This window comes from Eutrigla gurnardus (genome assembly GCF_963514095.1).
Source record: "Eutrigla gurnardus genome assembly, chromosome: 23".
NCBI lineage: Eukaryota > Metazoa > Chordata > Actinopteri > Perciformes > Triglidae > Eutrigla > Eutrigla gurnardus.
The window spans coordinates 4,801,460-4,822,884 of NC_139934.1; the positions used below are offsets into that span (position 1 = coordinate 4,801,460).

A 21,425-nucleotide genomic window follows, 5' to 3' on the forward strand; every position below is an offset into this window, starting at 1 on the left:
CACGTCATTACATCACTGTATACGTCTGAGGTTTCCCCAGAAACGCCAACGCCAACTTCAAGCCCGACAACAACGCGGGTTTTGTTCTCGAGGCTCCCTCTGAATTATTTTGCACTCCTGCCGAGGTCCACAATCCCAGGAGACCGACCACTGCTTTGGCGTCCATAGTCACCCCGGTTCCACAAGCTCCGTTTTTTTTTACTTGTTGATCACGCTAGCCCCGCCCCCAGTCCCTGCCATAAGCAAGACGTGGTTAGAGACCAGTTCAACTCATAACTCATAACTTCAAGACCAGGAAAGAGTTGGCGCCGGGTCTGGGAGCAGTTTTCCTGACCCAGAGCCGGTTCTTTGTCTGTCGGAGCTCGAAAGATTGGTTCGAGATGAGGCAACGGCTCCGAACCGGCCTTTGTAGAAAAACCGGTCTAAGTGGAATGGGACCATAAGTTTATCAGTTACACCTGTGCTGTGAAAAAGGTCCGACAGTCTCAGCTTCACCTCGAATAACCAAACCTGACGTTACAAATAAAAAGTCTTCAATCTGAGATTTGGGGCATTTGTGACTCATCATCTTGCATCATCACTTACATAAAAATGGTACGTATGGACGGCAGTGTGCACGTAATGGATCCTTTTCTTCATACATTTCACGATTATACTATATATTACACTAATAAGCATCTCTTTGCTTTGACCGGCAGCCGACTAAGATGATCACTCTACACATTTTCAAGTAAAATTATTATTATTTTCTTTAAAACGAACCCCTCCTTTTGGCACCACCTCTGTTTTTTTATTTTTTTTTACTCATTAGGTTCGATAGTGTCCATCAAGGTACGACAGCGTTCACTGGCAGTAGAAAGTGAGCACGTTCTGCTGATTTCCTCGTATCAGCACGGCGGGGCAGCGGAGGTCACAGGTCAGCGTATCCAGCCAGGCCATGTACAGAGCGCTGGGGCAGTCATTGTGTGGAACAGGAAGGCTCCTGGGGGGGGGGGGAACAAAACATCACATTTACATGAACATACCAGAACTGAAGATGAAGAACAAAGACTGCTCTTACTGTGGTTTGCATTGAACCACATGCGTGCCATGGAAACGGTGCAATTTTGCATCCCTGTGGACATCAGCATTGTTTGCTGTCTAGATGTTACAAAGCCTTTAAGACCAAACCATCGATGTCGATTTATGTTGTTTTTTTTAAAAAAAGACATGAAATGAAAAATGCCTTTTTAACCCGTTTCACATCACGCTCCCAGTCATATCATCATGTAAACGATGGTGGTCAGAATGTTTAGACGTTTTTTCAGGATGACAGTGCAAATGTCTTTTATATCCACATTTCAGGTTTGTCCTATTTTTTTTTTAATGTTTTAACAGTAATTGAGCCTGAATGTTTACTCTACTAGAATTTTTATTTTGTCCAGTTGAATAAATGTTATTATGTATCAAAGTGAATACAATCCAGGTGCCGATAGTACAAGGTTGTTTATTTGTTTTTAACAGTATTGCACATTGCACTCACATTTCCATGGAAACTATTACTTTATTTGCATTTCCCTAAAGCAACCTCTCACAACACCACCACTGAGGATAATTGTACATACTCATTTGCATACATGTGCTTCAACATTTGCAACATGAGACATTCAAATGTGTCGTGAAACCAGTGGCGAAAATATTCAGTATCATTTGTGCTTTGTGTCAAAGCAATGGAAAGGGAAAAAAAAGAAGACGAAAACCAAAAGAAAAGGGGAGCACCTCCAAGATATCTAAGAATATCAAACACTCTGAACGGATGTTTACTCACACGAGCACAAGAGCAGCATGTTGGGAATTCCTCCGGATGATTTCATTCAGCCTCACTTTCCTCTCAGACTGCAAAGGGAAAGTTATTTAGAGACATTTGACCCCCCCCCCCCCCCACACACACACACACACACACACACACACACACACACACACACACACACACCTTAAGTCTGAAGGCCTCAAACTCCTTGTCTGATATTTTCCATGGGGCGCTTTGTTTCAGTTCCTGAACTGAGACACCTTGCTGCTGTTCGTCGTGCAGCCTGAAGGGGGCGACAATGTCCAAAAACCTACTGAGGCTGAGAAACAGCAAGAAGAAAGAAAAAAAGGTCAGAGGTTGGCATGTGGCATGAGTTAAAAAAAAACAAAAAAAAAAAACAATTACACACAACCAAGCCTCTTAATATATATATTATACAAAGTTTGGATGTGTGTGTGTGTGTGGTTTTCGATACACACTTCTTGGCGTGTGGACGCCTCTCGCTGTCCGTCATCACCGTGACGTCATTGAAATCCAAACGAAACCTCTTCAGCAGAGCGACCATCCTAAAAGAATAAGCAGTCAAAGTCTCATCGCATCAGTTTTCACGGACCATAATGCATTCTGTTATAAACTGCAACACGATGTCATCTGAAGGATTTCACTAAAAACCCCAGAAATCTACCATCGAACAATCCAATCAAGGACTTTCTCTCATTTCCTCTCAGCAACCTTCTTGCTCTTTCTGTGTTTTAAGGTATGCATCAGGGTGGGTACGCCGTCACCAGGAACTTGCAGGTTAAGCTGTTATATTATTATAATTCCTATTATTATTATTATTATTATTATTATTATTATTATTATTATTATACATAAACAGAGAAAAACCCACTCGTTGCGGCCTTCCTCCATGTTTTGTTGGTCTCCCACGATGAAGACCCTGACCTTGCTGCGGTGCCAGCGTTTCCTCCTGGTGAGGAGGTAAGGAACCAGCAGGGTCAGACCTTCAAAAAGGGGAATAAAGAGGATCCGTGTATGGGCTACTGAGAGCACAGAGACACATATCAACAACAAGTCCACTCTCTAACCTCCATCATCAGCTATCCAGTAGACGTCGATGGTCTTCTTCCCCTGGTCATTTTGAAACACCGTCTTGATCTGATCACCGTCGCCTTTATCGGAGACGTCGTCGGCTGTAACGGCGAGAGAAGGAAGATGAGAGGTTCATCACTCAATAAATAAAAGAATAAAAAGATGACATCACATGATAGCATGTCTATAAACATTGTGGTTTTAAATACGAGTCTCCCCTCACAGTACATCTCTAAATGTATTCAAAGGGTGAAGTACTAGCTTTACTACGTCACAGAGTGAGTGTGTTAGTCAGGAAATGTGTGTGAGTAATAGAGGACTTTGTTAACAATGCACCAGCACATGTTCTTACCGGATTCCCTCTCTGGAGATTCATTTTCAACAGATTCATCAGGCTCAAAGCCCTGGTTCACTGTAAGGCAGATATTGCACCATTGTTGAGGTTTTTGTTTAATATTGTACAAATATAAAAGTAAGAAGGCAAACAAAAGCAAAAAAAGATTTCAAACCTTCAAAATCAAACGAAGAGTTACAGTTGTAACTACGGTTCTATGAGTCCCGGATGACCGCCAGAGGCGGTGCTTTAAGCACTGGATAACTCCGCCCGCGCTAGCGCATGTCGAGTACGAATAACAACAATGTCACCTGTGACTCCTGCATGACCCCCGGGAGGCTATATCTTCCGGTGTCAGCAGGCAATCGGCTCCCAAAATCTTCTCGTGAACGTGCAAGGATTCTGAGTGACCGAGTGCTCTGGCGGTCATCCGGGACTCATAGAACCGTAGTTACAACTGTAACTCTTCGTTCTATTTCGTCCCTACTGACCGCCAGAGGCGGTGCTTTAAGCACTGGATGACATATACCAACAGTGTCATGAAGAATCCCCTAACCCACCTTATTGATGAGAGTTTGAAGACCCAGGGCAAAGGACCACGCCCAACGGGTGGGGAGCAGCAACATTTAGCCGGTAAAACCGATGGAACGTACCCGGCGACGACCAAGAGGCTGCAGCACAGATATCACCCAGGGGTACGCCTCTCAGGGCAGTCCAGGACATGGAGACAACCCGCGTTGAGTGGCATCTGACCCCGTCGGCAATGCTCGACCATTGACCCTGTAAGCACAAGAGATGGTGTCCACAATCCAATGAGAAAGGCGCTGTTTGGAGAGGGACAACCCCTGTTATGACCCCCATAGCAAACAAACAATTGGTCTGACTGCCGCAGATGTGCAGTGGCACTGATATAGGCAACCAGGGCCCGCACAGGACACAAGGCACGCAACTCATCATCAGCCGCTGTGGGATCAAACCGCGCCAGGTGAATAGGGCGGTTGACATGGCCACGGGGCAGGTTCTTTGGCAGAAACGCAACATTAGGCCATAGGGGCACCCCTGAACCATCAGGCCCCCAACGCAGGCAGGGCTCGCTGACAGACAAAGCATGCAACTCCCCCACCCATTTCGCTGAGGTCATGGCCAGAAGAAAGGCTGTCTTCAACGACAGCCACTTGAGGTCAGCCTGGGCGATAGGTTCGAAAGGTGAAGAAGACAGGGCCTTCAGCACCAGGGAGAGGTCACACGCTGGAACCCTGGGGGAGACTGAGGGCCGCAGCCTCAATGCCCCCCTTAAAAATAGAGACACCAGCCGCTGGCACCCTACAGTAGCATTGTCTATCAAGTCATGCTGCCATGAAATGGCTGCCACATACACCTTCAAAGTGGAAGGTGCACGGCCGTCGTCCAGGAGAGACTGAAGAAAGTCCAGAACGGTGGCCACCGGGCAAGAAGTGGGGTCGTCCCCCCTGTCAGCGCACCAGGCAGAGAACCTCCTCCACTTGCTCTCATACTGGAGACGGGTGGACGATGCACGAGCATGCGAGATGGTTCGTCGGACAGGCTCAGTGCAACCGGTCAGAAGCGTGTCGGACCCTGCAGCGGCCAGGCCCAAAGCTGGAGACGGCAGGGGTTGGGGTGCCAAATCCGCCCCCCTAGCTGTGACAGGAGATCTTTCCTCCCTGGGAGACGCCATGGCGAGCTGCAGCAGAGCTGCCACAGCAGTGGAAACCAGGGCCTTCCTGGCCAGAACGGGGCTACCAGGAGGAGGCGGTGGCCCCGATGAAGGACCCGCTGCAGCATCGGGAGGATCAGAGGCAGCGGTGGGAAGGTGTACAGGAACATGCTGGGCCACTCGTGCCCCAAGGCATCCTGTCCCAGAGGACTGTCCTCCTCCATCCAGGAAAACCATAGGGGACAATGGGTTGACTCCCTGGAGACAAAGAGATCCACCTCCGCCCTGCCGAAAACGCCCCAGATCAGCTCGACAACCTCTGGGTGTAGCCTCCACTCCCCCGGCGGAGGCTTCTGCCGAGAAAGGAAATCTGCCACCTGATTCTGGTCCCCCGGGAGCCACATTGCTCGCAAGCTCAACAGACGGGGAGCGGCCCATGTCAGCAGGCGCTGGGACACCTGCAGCAGTTGCGCCGACTTGGTGCCCCCTTGATGATTGACCTTGGAGACCACTGCCTTGTTGTCTGACCGGACCAGCACATGTTTCCCCTGCAGGTGCGGTAACAAATGTCGGAGAACCAGGTGGACAGCCCGCAGCTCCAGCACATTGATGTGCTGCGTGCGGTCCCGAAGAGACCACCGTCCCTGGGCGGACCTGCCACACCAGACTGCACCCCACCCTAACTGGGATGCATCTGTGGCAACCGTCTCCCGGAAGGAAGGGAGGACTCCCAGAGGTGCCCCCCCCCCAGTAGGAACGCCCTGTCTTGCCATGGTGCCAGAGCGTGGACGCACACCTGAGACACCACGATCAGCTTGTGCCTGTGAAACTTCGGGTCCAGATGGAAGCTGTTCAGCCACATCTGGAGCGGGCGCAGTAGCAACAGGCCGGAAGGTATGGCAGTCGATGCAGCCGTCAGTTTGCCCAGGAGCTGCAGAAACTGAATGTAAGGTAGCCGCCTGCCCCTCTTGAAGAAAGGGAGGAGTTGGAGGATGTTGCTCACACGTTTCTCCGACAGATAGGCCTTCATGGCGACCGAGTCCAGATCCAGACCCAAATAGGCAATCCGCTGAGTGGGGACCAGGCAACTTTTTGTAATGTTGACAGTGAGGCCCAGTCGGGCCACATGCAGCAGAAGACGGTTGGTATCCCGGACCACCTGGGCACGGGAATGCGCGCACACCAACCAGTCGTCTAGATAGGGCAGGACCTTCATGCCTCCCGCCTGCAGAGGCACCAAGGCTGCCGCAGCACAACGGGTGAACACTCTTGGGGACAGGGAGAGTCCAAAGTGGAGCACCCTGAACTGGTAATGGTGACCCTGGTAGGCAAACCTCAGAAAGGGCTGATGATGAGCAGCGATCGGGACATGAAAGTAGGCATCCTTCAAATCTATGGAGGTGAACCACTCGTTGGGACTGACCACACGCTGAACATCTGCTGCAGTCAGTATGTGGAATGGCAGAACTTTTAAATACCTGTTCAGGCCTCGCAGGTCCAGGATGGGCCGTAGTCCGCCATCCTTCTTGCCGACGAGAAAGTAGGTTGAGTAGAAGCCCCCGGGATGAAGTAGGGGGTCCACCGGTACGATGGCACCCTTGTCCAGGAGGGTGGACAGCTCCTGGGCTAAGGTTTGGGCCTTGGCCGGGTCGCCGATGGATGTCACTCTCACCCGGCCGAAGGCTGGGGGCCGGCGTCGGAACTGCAATTCGTAGCCCCGGGTCAAGGTGGACACTACCCAGGGCTCTGGACAGCAGGCAGCCCAGTGACTGAGCTGCTGCTGGGAAAAGCAGCCGACGACCGGCCCCGTGGTCCTAGCGCCGTTGCCCCCGGCCCCCGAAGGAACCGGAAGGACGGCGGTCAGTCTTGGAGGCCTGGGGCTGACGTGGTGAGCGCCGCACGGTGGAGCGAAAGTTGCCTGCCGGCTTCTTAGGATCCCGTCGCGACGGCCGCCGACCACTCTGGGGAGGCAGCTGTGGAGGACGTGCAGGGGCAGATGGAAAGGCTCTCGGCCCGCTGGAGGTAGGCGCCCTCCTGTGAAGGCCTGCAAGCCGCCGCCTGGTCTCATCGGCTTCAGCTGTGCGGTCCAATGCCTGCAGAGCTGCAGAGCCAAACAGCTCACCAGGTTCCGCCGGCACCCTGCGAAGGAACCTACGAGTCGCCTCCGTCAGGGGTGACTGGGCCAGCCACACGTGACGACGAGTGTGGACAAGCGTCGACATAAGTCGACCCAACTCTCTCGACTGACAGGCAAAAGTCTGCAGTGAGGCATCGCAGATGTCACGGATGGAGTCATCCACCTGAGCGTCCTGCAGGGAAGATGAGAGGGCCAAAAGGAAGTGGGAAAGGGTGTTTCCAAGGCGGCCGATATGCGCTGCCGTGTTGTAAGCTCTGCAGACGTGGTCATCAGTGACCTTACACTGGGCAGAAGGGCACCTGGGGTCCGACTTCATTGCCTCCTCTGGAGAAACAATCAGGGCAGCAATTGCAGGTTCCACCGCTGGCATGCGGAGAAGACCAACTGCCTCAGCACCCTCCATGGCAGCTAAGGCTCGCTCATCCGACCCAGGCCTGGTGAGGGCCGACGTGTCTCCCCAGCAGGAATGCAGCTCCTTCAAAAAATCAGGAGAGTGCGGCACCCTAGTCTTCGCCGGTGGGGGGTTGCGCCTGTAGAAAGCGCTAGGAGCTTTTTCCTGACTCGGAGTGTCAAGCTGCAGGCGTGCCAGGGCAGCCCGGATGATTGCCCCATGGAGGAGTCATCAGATCCTCGCCGTGAATCCGAGGCTGAAGAATGTGATGAGCCTGGTGCAGTCGGAGTCGTTAACCCGACCTGGGAACCATTAAACTGGCTAGATGAAGCTGCAATGGAGATAGCGTCGTCCGGTGGCAGCGATGACCCCTGGGCAGCTGCAACAGCAGCATGTGTCATCCCCCCAGCAGGCTGCAGGCTAAGAAGAAGTGCCTTCATTTCCTCCATATCAGCAGCCATACGGTCAACCTTAGAGGAGAGCTGGTCGTCTGCCTTCCTCCGCCGTTTTCCTGCGGGGACACCGTCCCCGTCCTGTGTGGCAGACCGCCTCTTTGCAGCACCCCGACAGGAATCCACCCTCTCAGGCTGGAATGAAGGCAGGCAGGATAGTGGATCCATTTGGGCCAGCCTGGCCAGCCTTACTGACCTCGGCATAATGCTACAATTTATGCAGGCTTCGTCGGTGATGGCCTCCTGCAGGTGATCCACGCCAAGACAGGACACACACCGGTCATGGCCATCCTCAGGCTCCGGGGACGCCATACAGCTGTCACAGGCATGCTCCATCCGGAACCAGGTGGAGAGGTAGCCAAGTAACAACAAACAACACAACGTGACGCCGCCGGGACGGGTACGCCAACACTTTGAAACACAATACCAAGTTGGGAGAGGGGGCAGGTACGCAACCTTCACCAACAAGATTTATTAGTTTTAGCAAAATACAACTAAGCTTGAAGAGGGAGTGAAACCCTACCTCAATCCAGTTGAATCCTTCAATAATACTGTGAACACTAAACAGAGAAACAAAAAACAGTTATTAGCATTCAAAGCAGCATCAACCTGCTAGTAACACAGCCCTCAGCAGCTGTGTGCAATGCTGGAAGGTGAGGGGCGGAAACGCCACCAACCCAGCAAAGCCACCAGAGCAGGTACAACATACAATGTGCAAAACGCTGGCGACAGCCTCTCGGAGGACGAGCCTCAGCCCGTTACTCCTGCCACGGAGGCACGAGGCTGCACAAAGCCAGCAGCACGCCAGTAATAATTGTACCGGCCGTTTAAACGGCCATGCTATACTTACGTACACCTCGACGCGCGGCCGCGAGAAGAATGAAGGGAGCCGATTGCCTGCTGACACCGGAAGATATAGCCTCCCGGGGGTCATGCAGGAGTCACAGGTGACATTGTTGTTATTCGTACTCGACATGCGCTAGTGCGGGCGGAGTTATCCAGTGCTTAAAGCACCGCCTCTGGCGGTCAGTAGGGACGAAATAGAACTGGTCAGAGATATCTAGCCCGTCCATCATCCTCAAGATACACAAACAGTAGTTGGAGTTGAAGGTATCGCTAGAAAACGTAAAAGGTGCAATGTTTCCTTACGCTATAGAGAGTCGTCTTTAAAGTCAGTAAAACTGAGAACGTCAGTAGTTTCAAAATAAATGTCTTACTACAGTATATGGTGTTGATATAATCTTCAATACTTTGGGCAGAACTGTGTCTCCAGTTTGTCTTGAAGCCCAGGACCAGGGTGTTGGGCCTCAGCTTGCCAAGACCAGACGCCTTGAAAACATGTCAAAATGAGAAGAGAGATTTCTTTCTAAATAAGAAATTTACGAATACAAATCACATAAAAATATTATGTTTAGTCCCAGGATGACGCGTATTGAAAAAAAAACAAGAAGAGGTATAAATAGGAAAAAGCCAAAATTGCGTGGGTTAGCAAATATAACTTGTCTGCATCCTAAAGAATACCTATTATTCTAGTATTTCAGGTTACTACTTAATCATGTTTACATATTTTAATGCTCAAAAAAACACTTTTCCACATCCTGGCTGTTGCAGCAACTCTTGTGGGCCTCTCTCTGAAAGCTCCTGCCCCTCCCTCCCAAAAAGCCCAGACTGCTCCGGTTTTACCGGCAGCAAGTGTCGAGCCCCAACTCTGAGGCTGTCGGCGGTGAACGGAGTGTAAAAGGAGCGCACCTTCCTCTCGATCATCCACGTTGCCGACCAATCTGTGGCATCCTGTGGCCGAGTCTGCTGGTCCTGCTCCTAGAAGGCAAGTGCATTTAACGAAAGACAAACTTCCCCCCCAAAAACAAGCTAAAGACACGTTAGATGAAATGTCGAGGATTGGATCGTTTCTTGAACACGAGGATATGAATCCTCTCTCATCGTCTATTGAGGGAAACTAACTGTTGAGACTGACCGTGATAAATAAACAATCTGCGTCTCTTATGAATTAAAAGAAAATACCACTAAATCATGAGTAAATGTCTTTATTATTTTGATCTGAAGAAAAAATTATAAAAAATGTCAACAACCTCCTTGACTAATTAAAGGCATAAGAAACCCAAAAGATACGGATGGTTTGCATAATAAAGACGTCTTTGAAGTAAGCCAATTATTTACTGTGTTAATCAAATTTTAAAAGATACAGAAATATAATAGAGGTCACGAGCCGTGAAATTACAGTAATAACTCTCCAAAAATGATGAAAAACTGTATTTTAACAGTTTAACATTGCTTATAGATATTTTTTGTCAGGCGCCGACTCGGAAACAGGAGGTGAGGACCCAAATGCAGATAAGAAAAGGATTTATTTAAATAATACACTAAACACAAAACCAAGACAAAAAAACAAAGTATCAAACCAAAAAAACCACAAGGGCAAAACCGATCATCAAAGAAACACTTACGGAAAAAAACAGAACACAAAGGGACACGGGAGGCAGGAACAAATAAATCCATGGACATGACGACATGATGTGGTGCAGCAGGCAGGGAGTGACAAACAGCGACAATGAACCAACAATGAGACATGGGAAACACAGACTATACACAGGGAGGCAGGGAGCTGACGAGGAACAGGTGAAACACATTAGGGCAGGCAGGGTAATCAACACGAGAGGGTGGGGGAGTCAAGACAGCGGAAACAACAAGGACCATGAAGTACGAGACAGGAAAAGTTACAAAATAAAACAGGAAATCAAAACCAAGAAAACACAGATCATGACAATTTTTACTTGGAACAAAAACACATTTGTTAATGTTTTTTTTGTGAAAGGTTGAGTAATTATATAAGATATCCGTCAATCAACAAAGATAGGAAGCACAAACTCACTACTGAAACAATAAGGCAGAAAATTAAAAGGAACAAACTTCTTCATAAATCATCATACTATATACCATGCTATATATATATATATATATATATATATATATATATATATATATATATATATATATATATATATATATATATATATATATATATATAAATGATCAGTTTACATAAAACTTCATACATGTCATAATCAGAGGCAAAGATTTGACTTAATGTAACCATCACCAGATATTTACCAAAACTTGATAATAAAAAAGTTATACATCCCATATTTAATACATGGAAGCAAAATTAAACCAGCATGTTCACTGGTGTATTTATTCCTATCACAACCATGAAGATAAAACTGAATTAACACAAAACAAAATACACCCTCCCAATATGAATGAAAGAACCCCCATTAGGAGAAAGAATAAGGAGGCCGAGAAGCCTACATTTCCCAGAATGCCATTCTCAGGACATGGGAACATCACACAGAACAGATGAAATTGAACTTGTGGTCGTCGGTCACTTTGAACCACTTGTGTTGCCCTCCTGTCTCCATGGCTGCAGACATGTCACAGTCATCCAGATCTGCCGTCTTGTTCCAGTTCTTATAGACGACGGCCTTATCACTGACCCAGAACCAGAAATCCAGAGTGCAGGTGTAGCGCAGTCCCAGCCAGACGTGGGAGGTTTGGGCCTTCTTGGCTTTCTCCTGGACCCATCTCTGCTCGTCAAGGCTGTCGATGGAGACCAGGTCTTCGTAGTGGTGTCTGCAGTAATATAAGGCGTCCTCCCAGGTCTTATTCTCATTGATCAGGATCACAGAATCTAGACAAAGATAGGGTAAATAACGGCCGGAACGTTACATTAAATATATTATAATAAGTATAATGCATATAACAAAACACAATGTACACGTAAGAAACAGGATTTTTTTTCTCCAAAACCCACCTTTATAGCAGATGAAGGGTCTCTTTTCACTGCAATCAGCGGAGCTCATATTTCCATTTAGAGTGAAAGCACATTTGTTTTTGCCGTCTGTATTTGTAAATGGGTCCTGATCCCAGGATCTGAAAGAGAACTGACTCCCATCTGACCACCTCCACTTGTCTGTGAACAGGCCGATCCAATAGTCACCGTTGTTTTCCCAACAAGCTTTCTTGGAAGTAAACTCTTCCAGCTGTTCGGGACCACTGGCCAGGTCAGTGTGATGCTTCCTGCAGAACCTCTGAGCCTTGAACCAGCTCAAGGTACCATTCCCTATATGGATTTGTTTATCTGTTTCTGTGGAATGAACAGAAAAACAAATACACATTTATTTACTTTTAATGAGTGAAACTCTTATTTTCTCATTCAAAACAGAAGAAACATCAACATGATTCCACTGCAGTTTTAGATTAGAATAAAATAGTTTTAAAATAGAATTCACTTTGGTTTTTAGACAGGATGACATGCTGTGTGTACACAACTTTATTAGCAACACATTCTCACCATTGTAGCAGATGAAATATTTTTTTTTTTCGCATCTGTCATCATTCCCTCCGTTCTTACTTAGCGCCACACAGTTCTCTTTAGGGTTATTTGGCTCTCCCCCTTTCCAAGTTATGTTACCACTCAACTCCATGCCTGGCATAGACCAGTACCACGTCTCCTTGGCCTTTGGTTCATTCTTCAGCCCGATCCAGGCGTCACGTCTATAGTCTGGCAAGTCCTCGAGTCTCCTCAAGTCACTCATGTTAGACACTGTGGCCAGATCAGTGTACTTCTCTCTGCAATACGCCTGGGCTTCTGTCCAGGTCTTGTTCTCATTAACAAAGTGGTACATGTAGAGTTGACACAGGGAGAGGGAACACTGACCTAATAACAACAGAAACACTAGATCATAACATCAAAATCATGAGATCACCATTTAAAAAAAGTTAAAAACACTGTAGATACGATGATCCACTTACCCATCAGAATGAGCACACACAGACTCCACTGCATCTTTGCTCTGTGAGAGGAAACGGATATTTTAATTTGAACTAAACTATTTATTTGAAAACAACTGGTCATTAAGGTTTAGGGGAAGAAACGGAGACACTGGAGGCCTTCAGTTAAAATAAAAGTTACAGCCAGAGTTAATAATGATGATCAGAAACACTACGTTAAAATAGAAATGACATTGCAAGATATATATCATATATATATATATGTATTATTTTATTGCAGGATAATCAACTTAATCTTGAATAAAAAGTAACTATTTTTTGGGAAATAATAAAAAAACGTTATTATTTCCTGAAAAAGCTTTGTATTATCTTGGAGTATATTGTCTTGTTAGTATCCAAAATAAATAAAAAATACAATCAGCTACAAAACGCGTTATATTATTAGTCATTTCCATGTGCTGGGTTGAAAAGAAGAACCGAATAGACCCGATATTCTGCCCACCTCTGCAAATACATAAACATTTAATCTCAAAAGAGTCTCAACTCACATCTCGTCCTCAGCTTCGATCTGCTCCGATGTCTCTCCTTTCTCTGCTGATGAAGATGCTCCAACGCCGTTCATATACTCAGTCATCATTCATCATTTGAATATTTAATTGTTGTCAGATCTTTATCGTTGCCAGGAAAACTGTCTACTGTTGACACCGATACATCCGTATTCTCTGGAGCTAATTTAATATTATAGAAAATATAATAGATCATAAAAATATAATACTAGACAAAAGTCCAACCTGTGCAAATAGTGCAGATTAAGGAAAAATGAAGGAGTCACAAAGTCGAGCCGCTTACGGAGAAGAATGTTGATGACCTGATCTTTGTTTAATGTCCGTCACTGGTTTTCAAACACAACATTTCCAAAGATGCATTAAGTCATTCAATGCTTTCAAATTCACATTTCTCCAGTTTCCTTCAATGGGCGAGGGTAAACCCGGGTGTCATCACTAACATGGGTGTTGGGCCCAGTTCCATTTAGTTGCCGGGTATTGTGTACTCAAACGGCTGTGGCACTCTGATAAAACCCCTTTTCGACCAACGTGAACCTAGTTCTAGTTCTAGTTCTGGTTCTGGTTTGCAACGTGCAAACCAGAACCTTTCCAGAACATTCAGAGAACATTCCCAGAACCGGTCAGCTTTTCCACAGGCTAGAGAGCCACGTCATTACATCACTGTATACGTCTGAGGTTTCCCCAGAAACGCCAACGGCAACTTCAAGCCCGACAACAACGCGGGTTTTGTTCTCGAGGCTCCCTCTGGATTATTTTGCACTCCTGCCGAGGTCCACAATCCCAGGAGACCGACCACTGCTTTGGCGTCCATAGTCACCCCGGTTCCACAAGCTCCGTTTTTTTTTACTTGTTGGTCACGCTAGCCCCGCCCCCAGTCCCTGCCATAAGCAAGACGTGGTTCGAGACCAGTTCAAGACCAGCAAAGAGTTGGCGCCGGGTCTGTGAGCGGTTTTCCTGACCCAGAGCCGGTTCTTTGGCTGTCGGAGCTCGAAAGATTGGTTCGAGATGAGGCAACGGCTCCGAACCGGCCTTTGTAGAAAAACTGGTATAAGTGGAATGGGACCATAAGTTCATCAGTTACACCCGCGCTGTGAAAAAGGTCCGACAGTCTCAGCAATAAAACATTTCAACAACCACCTTGACTAATTAAAGGCATAAGAAACCCAAAAGATATGGATGATTTGCATAATAAAGGCGTCTTTGAAGTAAGCCAATTATTTACTGTGTTAATCAAATTTTAAAAGATACAGAAATATAATAGAGGTGACGAGCCGTGAAATGACAGTAATAACTCTCCAAAAATGATGAAAAACTTTATTTTAACAGTTTAACATTGGTTATAGATATTTTTACTTGGAACAAAAACACATTTGTTAATGTTTTTTTTTTGTGAAAGGTTGAGTAATTATATAAGATATCCGTCAATCAACAAAGATAGGAAGCACAAACTTACACTACTGAAACAAGGCAGAAAATTAAAAGGAACAAACGTCTTCATAAATCACCATCTAACCAATACAATGCTATATATATATATATATATATATATATATATATATATATAAATGATCAGTTTACATAAAACTTCATACATGTCATAATCAGAGACAAAGATTTGACTTAATGTAACCATCACCAGATATTTAGCAAAACTTGATAATAAAAAAGTTATACGTCCCATATTTAATACATGGAAGCAAAATAAAACCAGCATGTTCATTGGTGTATTTATTCCTATCACAACCATAACGATAAAACTGAATTAACACAAAACAAAATACACCCTCCCAATATGAATGAAAGAACCCCCATTAGGAGAAAGAATAAGGAGGCCGAGAAGCCTACATTTCCCAGAATGCCATTCTCAGGACATGGGAACATCACACAGAACAGATGAAATTGAACTTGTGGTCGTCGGTCACTTTGAACCACTTGTGTTGCCCTCCTGTCTCCATGGCTGCAGACATGTCACAGTCATCCAGATCTGCCGTCTTGTTCCAGTTCTTATAGACGACGGCCTTATCACTGACCCAGAAATCCAGAGTGCAGGTGAAGCGCAGTCCCAGCCAGACGTGGGAGGTTTGGGCCTTCTTGGCTTTCTCCTGGACCCATCTCTGCTCGTCAAGGCTGTCGATGGAGACCAGGTCTTTGTTGTGGTGTCTGCAGTAATATAAGGCGTCCTCCCAGGTCTTATTGTCATTGATCAGCTTCACAGAATCTAGACAAAGATAGGGTAAATAACGGCCGGAACGTTACATTAAATATATTATAATAAGTATAATGCATATAACAAAACACAATGTACACGTCCAAAACTCACCTTTATAGCAGATGAAGGGTTTTTTTTCACTGCAATCAGCGGAGCTCATATTTCCATTTACAGTGAAAGCACATTTGTTGTTGCCGTCTGTATTTGTAAATGGGTCCTGATCCCAGGATCTGAAAGAGAACCGACTCCCATCTGACCACCTCCACTTGTCTGTGAACAGGCCGATCCAATAGTCTTTATTTTCCAAAGACTCTTTCTTGGAACTAAACTTTTTCAGCTGTTCTGGACCACTGGCCAGGTCAGTGTGATGCTCCCTGCAGTACCTCTGAGCCTCGAACCAGCTCAAGGGACCTTTCCCTATATGGATTTGTTTATCTGTTTCTGTGGAATGAACAGAAAAACAAATACACATTTATTTACTTTTAATGAGTGAAACTCTTATTTTCTCATTCAAAACAGAAGAAACATCAACATGATTCCACTGCAGTTTTAGATTACAATAAAATAGTTTTAAAATAGAATTCACTTTGGTTTTTAGAAATGATGACATGCTGTGTGTACACAACTTTATTAGCAACACATTCTCACCATTGTACCAGACGAAAGGCTTTTTATCTTCACATTTAAAATCACCCCCTTTGTTGTTGTTTAGCGCCACACAGTTCTCTTCAAGGGTACTTAGCTGATCTTTTTGCCAAGTTATGTTACCACTCAACTCCATGCCTGGCATAGACCAGTACCACGTCTCATTGGCATCTGGTTCATTCTTCAGCCCGATCCAGGCACCACCTCTATAGTCTGTCAAGTTGTCGAGTCTCCTCAAGTCACTCATGTTAGACACTGTGGCCAGATCAGTGTAATTCTCTCTGCAATACGCCCGGGCTTCTGTCCAGGTCTTGTTCTCATTAACAAAGTGGTACTTGTAGAGTTGACACAGGGAGAGGGAACACTGACCTAATAACAGAAACACTAGATCATAAGATCAAAATCATGAGACCACCATTTAAAAAAAAGTTAAAAACACTGTAGATACGATGATCCACTTACCCATCAGAATGAGCACACACAGACTCCACTGCATCTTTGCTCTGTGAGAGGAAACGGTTATTTTAATTTGAACTAAACTATTTATTTGAAAACAACTGGTCATTAAGGTTTAGGGGAAGAAACGGAGACACTGGAGGCCTTCAGTTAAAATAAAAGTTACAGCCAGAGTTAATAATGATGATCAGAAACACTACGTTAAAATAGAAATGACATTGCAAGATATATATCATATATATATATATATATATATATATATATATATATATATATATATATATATGTTTTATTTTATTGCAGGATAATCAACTTAATCTTGAATAAAAAGGAACTATTTCTTTGGGAAATTAAAAAAAAAAACATTATTTCCTGAAAAAGCTTTGTATTTTCTTGGAGTATATTGTCTTGTTAGTATCCAAATAAATAAAAAAAATACAATCAGCTACAAAACGCGTTATATTATTAGTAATTTTCATGTGCTGGGTTGAAAAGAAGAACCGAATAGACCCGATATTCTGCCCACCTCTGCAAATACATAAACGTAAACATTAAATCTCAAAAATGTCTCAACTCACATCTCGTCCTCAGCTTCGATCTGCTCCGATGTCTCTCCTTTCTCTGCTGATGAAGATGCTCCAACGCCGTTCATATACTCAGTTATCTTTCATCATTTGAACATTCAAATATTGTCAGATCTTTATCATTGCCAGAAAAACTGTCTACTGTTGACACCAATACATCCGTATTCTCTGGAGCTAATTTAATATTATAGAAAATATAATAGATCATCAAAATATAATACTAGACAAAAGTCCAACCTGTGCAAATAGTGCAGATTAAGGAAAAGTGAAGGAGTCACAAAGTCGAGCTGCTTACGGAGAAGAATGTTGATGACGTGATCTTTGTTTAATGTCCGTCACTGGTTTTCAAATACAACATTTCCAAAGATGCATCAAGTCATTCAATGCTTTCAAATTCACATTTCTCCAGTTTCCTTCAATGGGCGAGGGTAAACCCGGGTGTCATCACTAACATGGGTGTTGGGCCCAGTTCCATTTAGTGTCCAGGTATTATGTACTCGAACGGCTGTGGCACTCTGATGAAACCCCTTTTTGACCAATGCGAACCTGGTTCTAGTGCTGGTTCTGGTTTGCAACGTGCAAACCTTCCCAGAACAATCAGAGAACATTCCCAGAACCGGTCAGCTTTTCCACAGGCTAGAGAGCCACGTCATTACATCACTGTATACGTCTGAGGTTTCCCCAGAAACGCCAAGGCCAACTTCAAACCCGACAACAACGCAGGTTTTGTTCTCGAGGCTCCCTCTGGATTATTTTGCACTCCTGCCGAGGTCCACAATCCCAGGAGACCGACCACTGCTTTGGCGTCCATAGTCACCCCGGTTCCACAAGCTCCGTTTTTTTTTACTTGTTGATCACGCTAGCCCCGCCCCCAGTCCCTGCCATAAGCAAGACGTGGTTCGAGACCAGTTCAAGAACAGCAAAGAGTTGGCGCCGGGTCTGTGAGCGGTTTTCCTGACCCAGAGCCGGTTCTTTGGCTGTCGGAGCTCGAAAGATTGGATCGAGATGAGGCAACGGCTCCGAACCGGCCTTTGTAGAAAAACTGGTATAAGTGGAATGGGACCATAAGTTCATCAGTTACACCCGCGCTGTGAAAAAGGTCCGACAGTCTCAGCAATAAAACATTTCAACAACCTCCTTGACTAATTAAAGGCATAAGAAACCCAAAAGATATGGATTATTTGCATAATAAAGGCGTCTTTGAAGTAAGCCAATTATTTACTGTGTTAATCAAATTTTAAAAGATACAGAAATATAATAGAGGTGACGAGCCGTGAAATGACAGTAATAACTCTCCAAAAATGATGAAAAACTTTATTTTAACAGTTTAACATTGCTTATAGATATTTTTACTTGGAACAAAAACACATTTGTTAATGTTTTTTTTTTGTGAAAGGTTGAGTAATTATATAAGATATCCGTCAATCAACAAAGATAGGAAGCACAACTCGCACTACAGAAACAAGGCAGAAAATTAAAAGGAACAAATGTCTTCATAAATCACCATCTAACCAATATATATATATATATATATATATATATATATATATATATATATATATATATATATATATATATATAAATGATCAGTTTACATAAAACTTCATACATGTCATAATCAGAGGCAAAGATTTGACTTAATGTAACCATCACCAGATATTTACCAAAACTTGATAATAAAAAAGTTATATGTCCCATATTTAATACATGGAAGCAAAATCAAACCAGCATGTTCATTGGTGTATTTATTCCTATTACAACCATAAAGATAAAACTTAATTAACACAAAACAAAATACACCCTCCCAATATGAATGAAAGAACCCCCATTAGGAGAAAGAATAGGCCGAGAAGCCTACATTTCCCAGAATGCCATTCTCAGGACATGGGAACATCACACAGAACAGATGAAATTGAACTTGTGGTCGTCGGTCACTTTGAACCACTTGTGTTGCCCTCCTGTCTCCATGGCTGCAGACATGTCACAGTCATCCAGATCTGCCGTCTTGTTCCAGTTCTTATAGACGACGGCCTTATCACTGACCCAGAACCAGAAATCCAGAGTGCAGGTGTAGCGCAGTCCCAGCCAGACGTGGGAGGTTTGGGCCTTCTTGGCTTTCTCCTGGACCCATCTCTGCTCGTCAAGGCTGTCGATGGAGACCAGGTCTTCGTAGTGGTGTCTGCAGTAATATAAGGCGTCCTCCCAGGTCTTCTCCTCATTGATCAGGATCACAGAATCTAGACAAAGAGGGTAAATAATATATTATAATAAGTATTATGCGTAAAACAGAACACAATGTACACGTCGCAAGAAACAGGATTTTTTTCTCCAAAACTCACCTTTATAGCAGATGAAGGGTTTTCTTTCACTGCATTCATCGGAGCTCATATATTCATTTACAGTGAAAGCACATTTGTTTTTGCCGTCTGTACTATTAAATCGTTCCCGATCCCAGGATCTGAAAGAGAACCGACTCCCATCTGACCACCTCCACTTGTCGGTGAACAGGCCGATCCAATAGTCTTTGTTTTCCAAAGACTCGTTCTTTGAACTAAACTTTTTCAGCTGTTCTGGACCACTGGCCAGGTCAGTGTGATGCTTCCTGCAGTACCTCTGAGCCTCGAACCAGCTCAAGGTACCATTCCCTATATGGGTTTGTTTATCTGTTTCTGTGAAATGAACAGAAAAACAAATACACATTTATTTACTTTTAATGAGTGAAACTCTTATTTTATTATTCAAAACAGAAGAAACATCAACATGATTCCACTGCAGTTTTAGATTAGAATAAAATAGTTTAAAAATAGAATTCACTTTGGTTTTTAGACAGGATGACATGCTGTGTGTACACAACTTTATTAGCAACACATTCTCACCATTGTAGCAGACGAAAGGCTTTTCAATGTCACATCTCAAATCATTCCCTTCGTTCTTACTTAGCACCACACAGTTCTCTTGAAGGCTATTTGGCTCTCCTCCTTTCCAAGTTATGTTACCACTCAACTCCATGCCTGGCATAGACCAGTACCACGTCTCCTTGGCCTTTGGTTTATTCTTCAGCCCGATCCAGGCGTCACCTCTATAGTCTGTCAAGTCCTCGAGTCTCCTCAAGTCACTCATGTTAGACACTGTGGCCAGATCAGTGTAATTCTCTCTGCAATACGCCCGGGCTTCTCTCCAGGTCTTGTTCTCATTAACAAAGTGGTACATGTAGAGTTGACACAGGGAGAGGGAACACTGACCTAATAACAACAGAAACACTAGATCATAACATCACAATCATGAGACCACTATTTAAATAAAGTTAAAAACACTGTAGATACGATGATCCACTTACCCATCAGAATGAGCACACACAGACTCCACTGCATCTTTGCTCTGTGAGAGGAAACGGATATTTTAATTTGAACTAAACTATTTATTTGAAAACAACTGGTCATTAAGGTTTAGGGGAAGAAACGGAGACACTGGAGGCCTTCAGTTAAAATAAAAGTTACAGCCAGAGTTAATAATGATGATCAGAAACACTACGTTATAATAGAAATTACATTGCAAGATATATATCATATATAATATATGTATTATTTTATTGCAGGATAATCAACTTAATCTTGAATAAAAAGTAACTATTTTTTGGGAAATAATAAAAAAACAGTATTATTTCCTGAAAAAGCTTTGTATTATCTTGGAGTATATTGTCTTGTTAGTATCCAAAATAAATAAAAAATACAATCAGCTACAAAACGCGTTATATTATTAGTAATTTTCATGTGCTGGGATGAAAAGAAGAACCGAATAGACCCGATATTCTGCCCACCTCTGCAAATACATAAACATAAACATTAAATCTCAAAAGAGTCTCAACTCACATCTCGTCCTCAGCTTCGATCTGCTCCGATGTCTCTCCTTTCTCTGCTGATGAAGATGCTCCAACGCCGTTCATATACTCAGTTATCTTTCATCATTTTAACATTCAAATATTGTCAGATCTTTATCATTGCCAGGAAAACTGTCTACTGTTGACACCAATACATCCGTATTCTCTGGAGCTAATTTAATATTATAGAAAATATAATAGATCATCAAAATATAATAGTAGACAAAAGTCCAACCTGTGCAAATAGTGCAGATTAAGGAAAAGTGAAGGAGTCACAAAGTCGAGCCGCTTACGGAGAAGAATGTTGATGACGTGATCTTTGTTTAATGTCCGTCACTGGTTTTCAAATACAACATTTCCAAAGATGCATCAAGTCATTCAATGCTTTCAAATTCACATTTCTCCAGTT

General features: G+C 44.3%; 1 protein-coding gene across 1 annotated transcript; it reads right to left on the reverse strand.

Annotated features, from left to right (window-relative positions):
- Positions 1–10,889: 10,889 nt before the first annotated feature.
- Positions 10,890–21,083, reverse strand: LOC311009080 (macrophage mannose receptor 1-like). Its single transcript, XM_084003053.1, has 10 exons — positions 21,009–21,083; positions 20,477–20,517; positions 20,016–20,381; positions 19,479–19,808; positions 19,039–19,376; positions 17,134–17,219; positions 16,562–16,602; positions 16,103–16,483; positions 11,700–12,032; positions 10,890–11,576 (listed from the first exon to the last, which is right to left on the reverse strand). The coding sequence occupies exons 1-10, from the start codon at positions 21,080–21,082 to the stop codon at positions 11,233–11,235; spliced, it is 2,334 nt and encodes a 777-aa protein (XP_083859179.1). The 5' UTR covers position 21,083; the 3' UTR covers positions 10,890–11,232.
- Between the last annotated feature and the right edge of the window lie 342 nt (positions 21,084–21,425).

Coding starts and splice junctions, on each gene's coding strand:
- LOC311009080 (XM_084003053.1), bottom strand. CDS start 21,082: ATGAACGGCGTTGGAGCATCTTCATCAGCAGAGAAAGGAGAGACATCG. Junction 19,809..20,015: donor GCCTTTCGTCTGCTACAATG/GTGAGAATGTGT, acceptor TTCATTTCACAG/AAACAGATAAACAAACCCAT. Junction 19,377..19,478: donor ACCCTTCATCTGCTATAAAG/GTGAGTTTTGGA, acceptor CTCTTTGTCTAG/ATTCTGTGATCCTGATCAAT.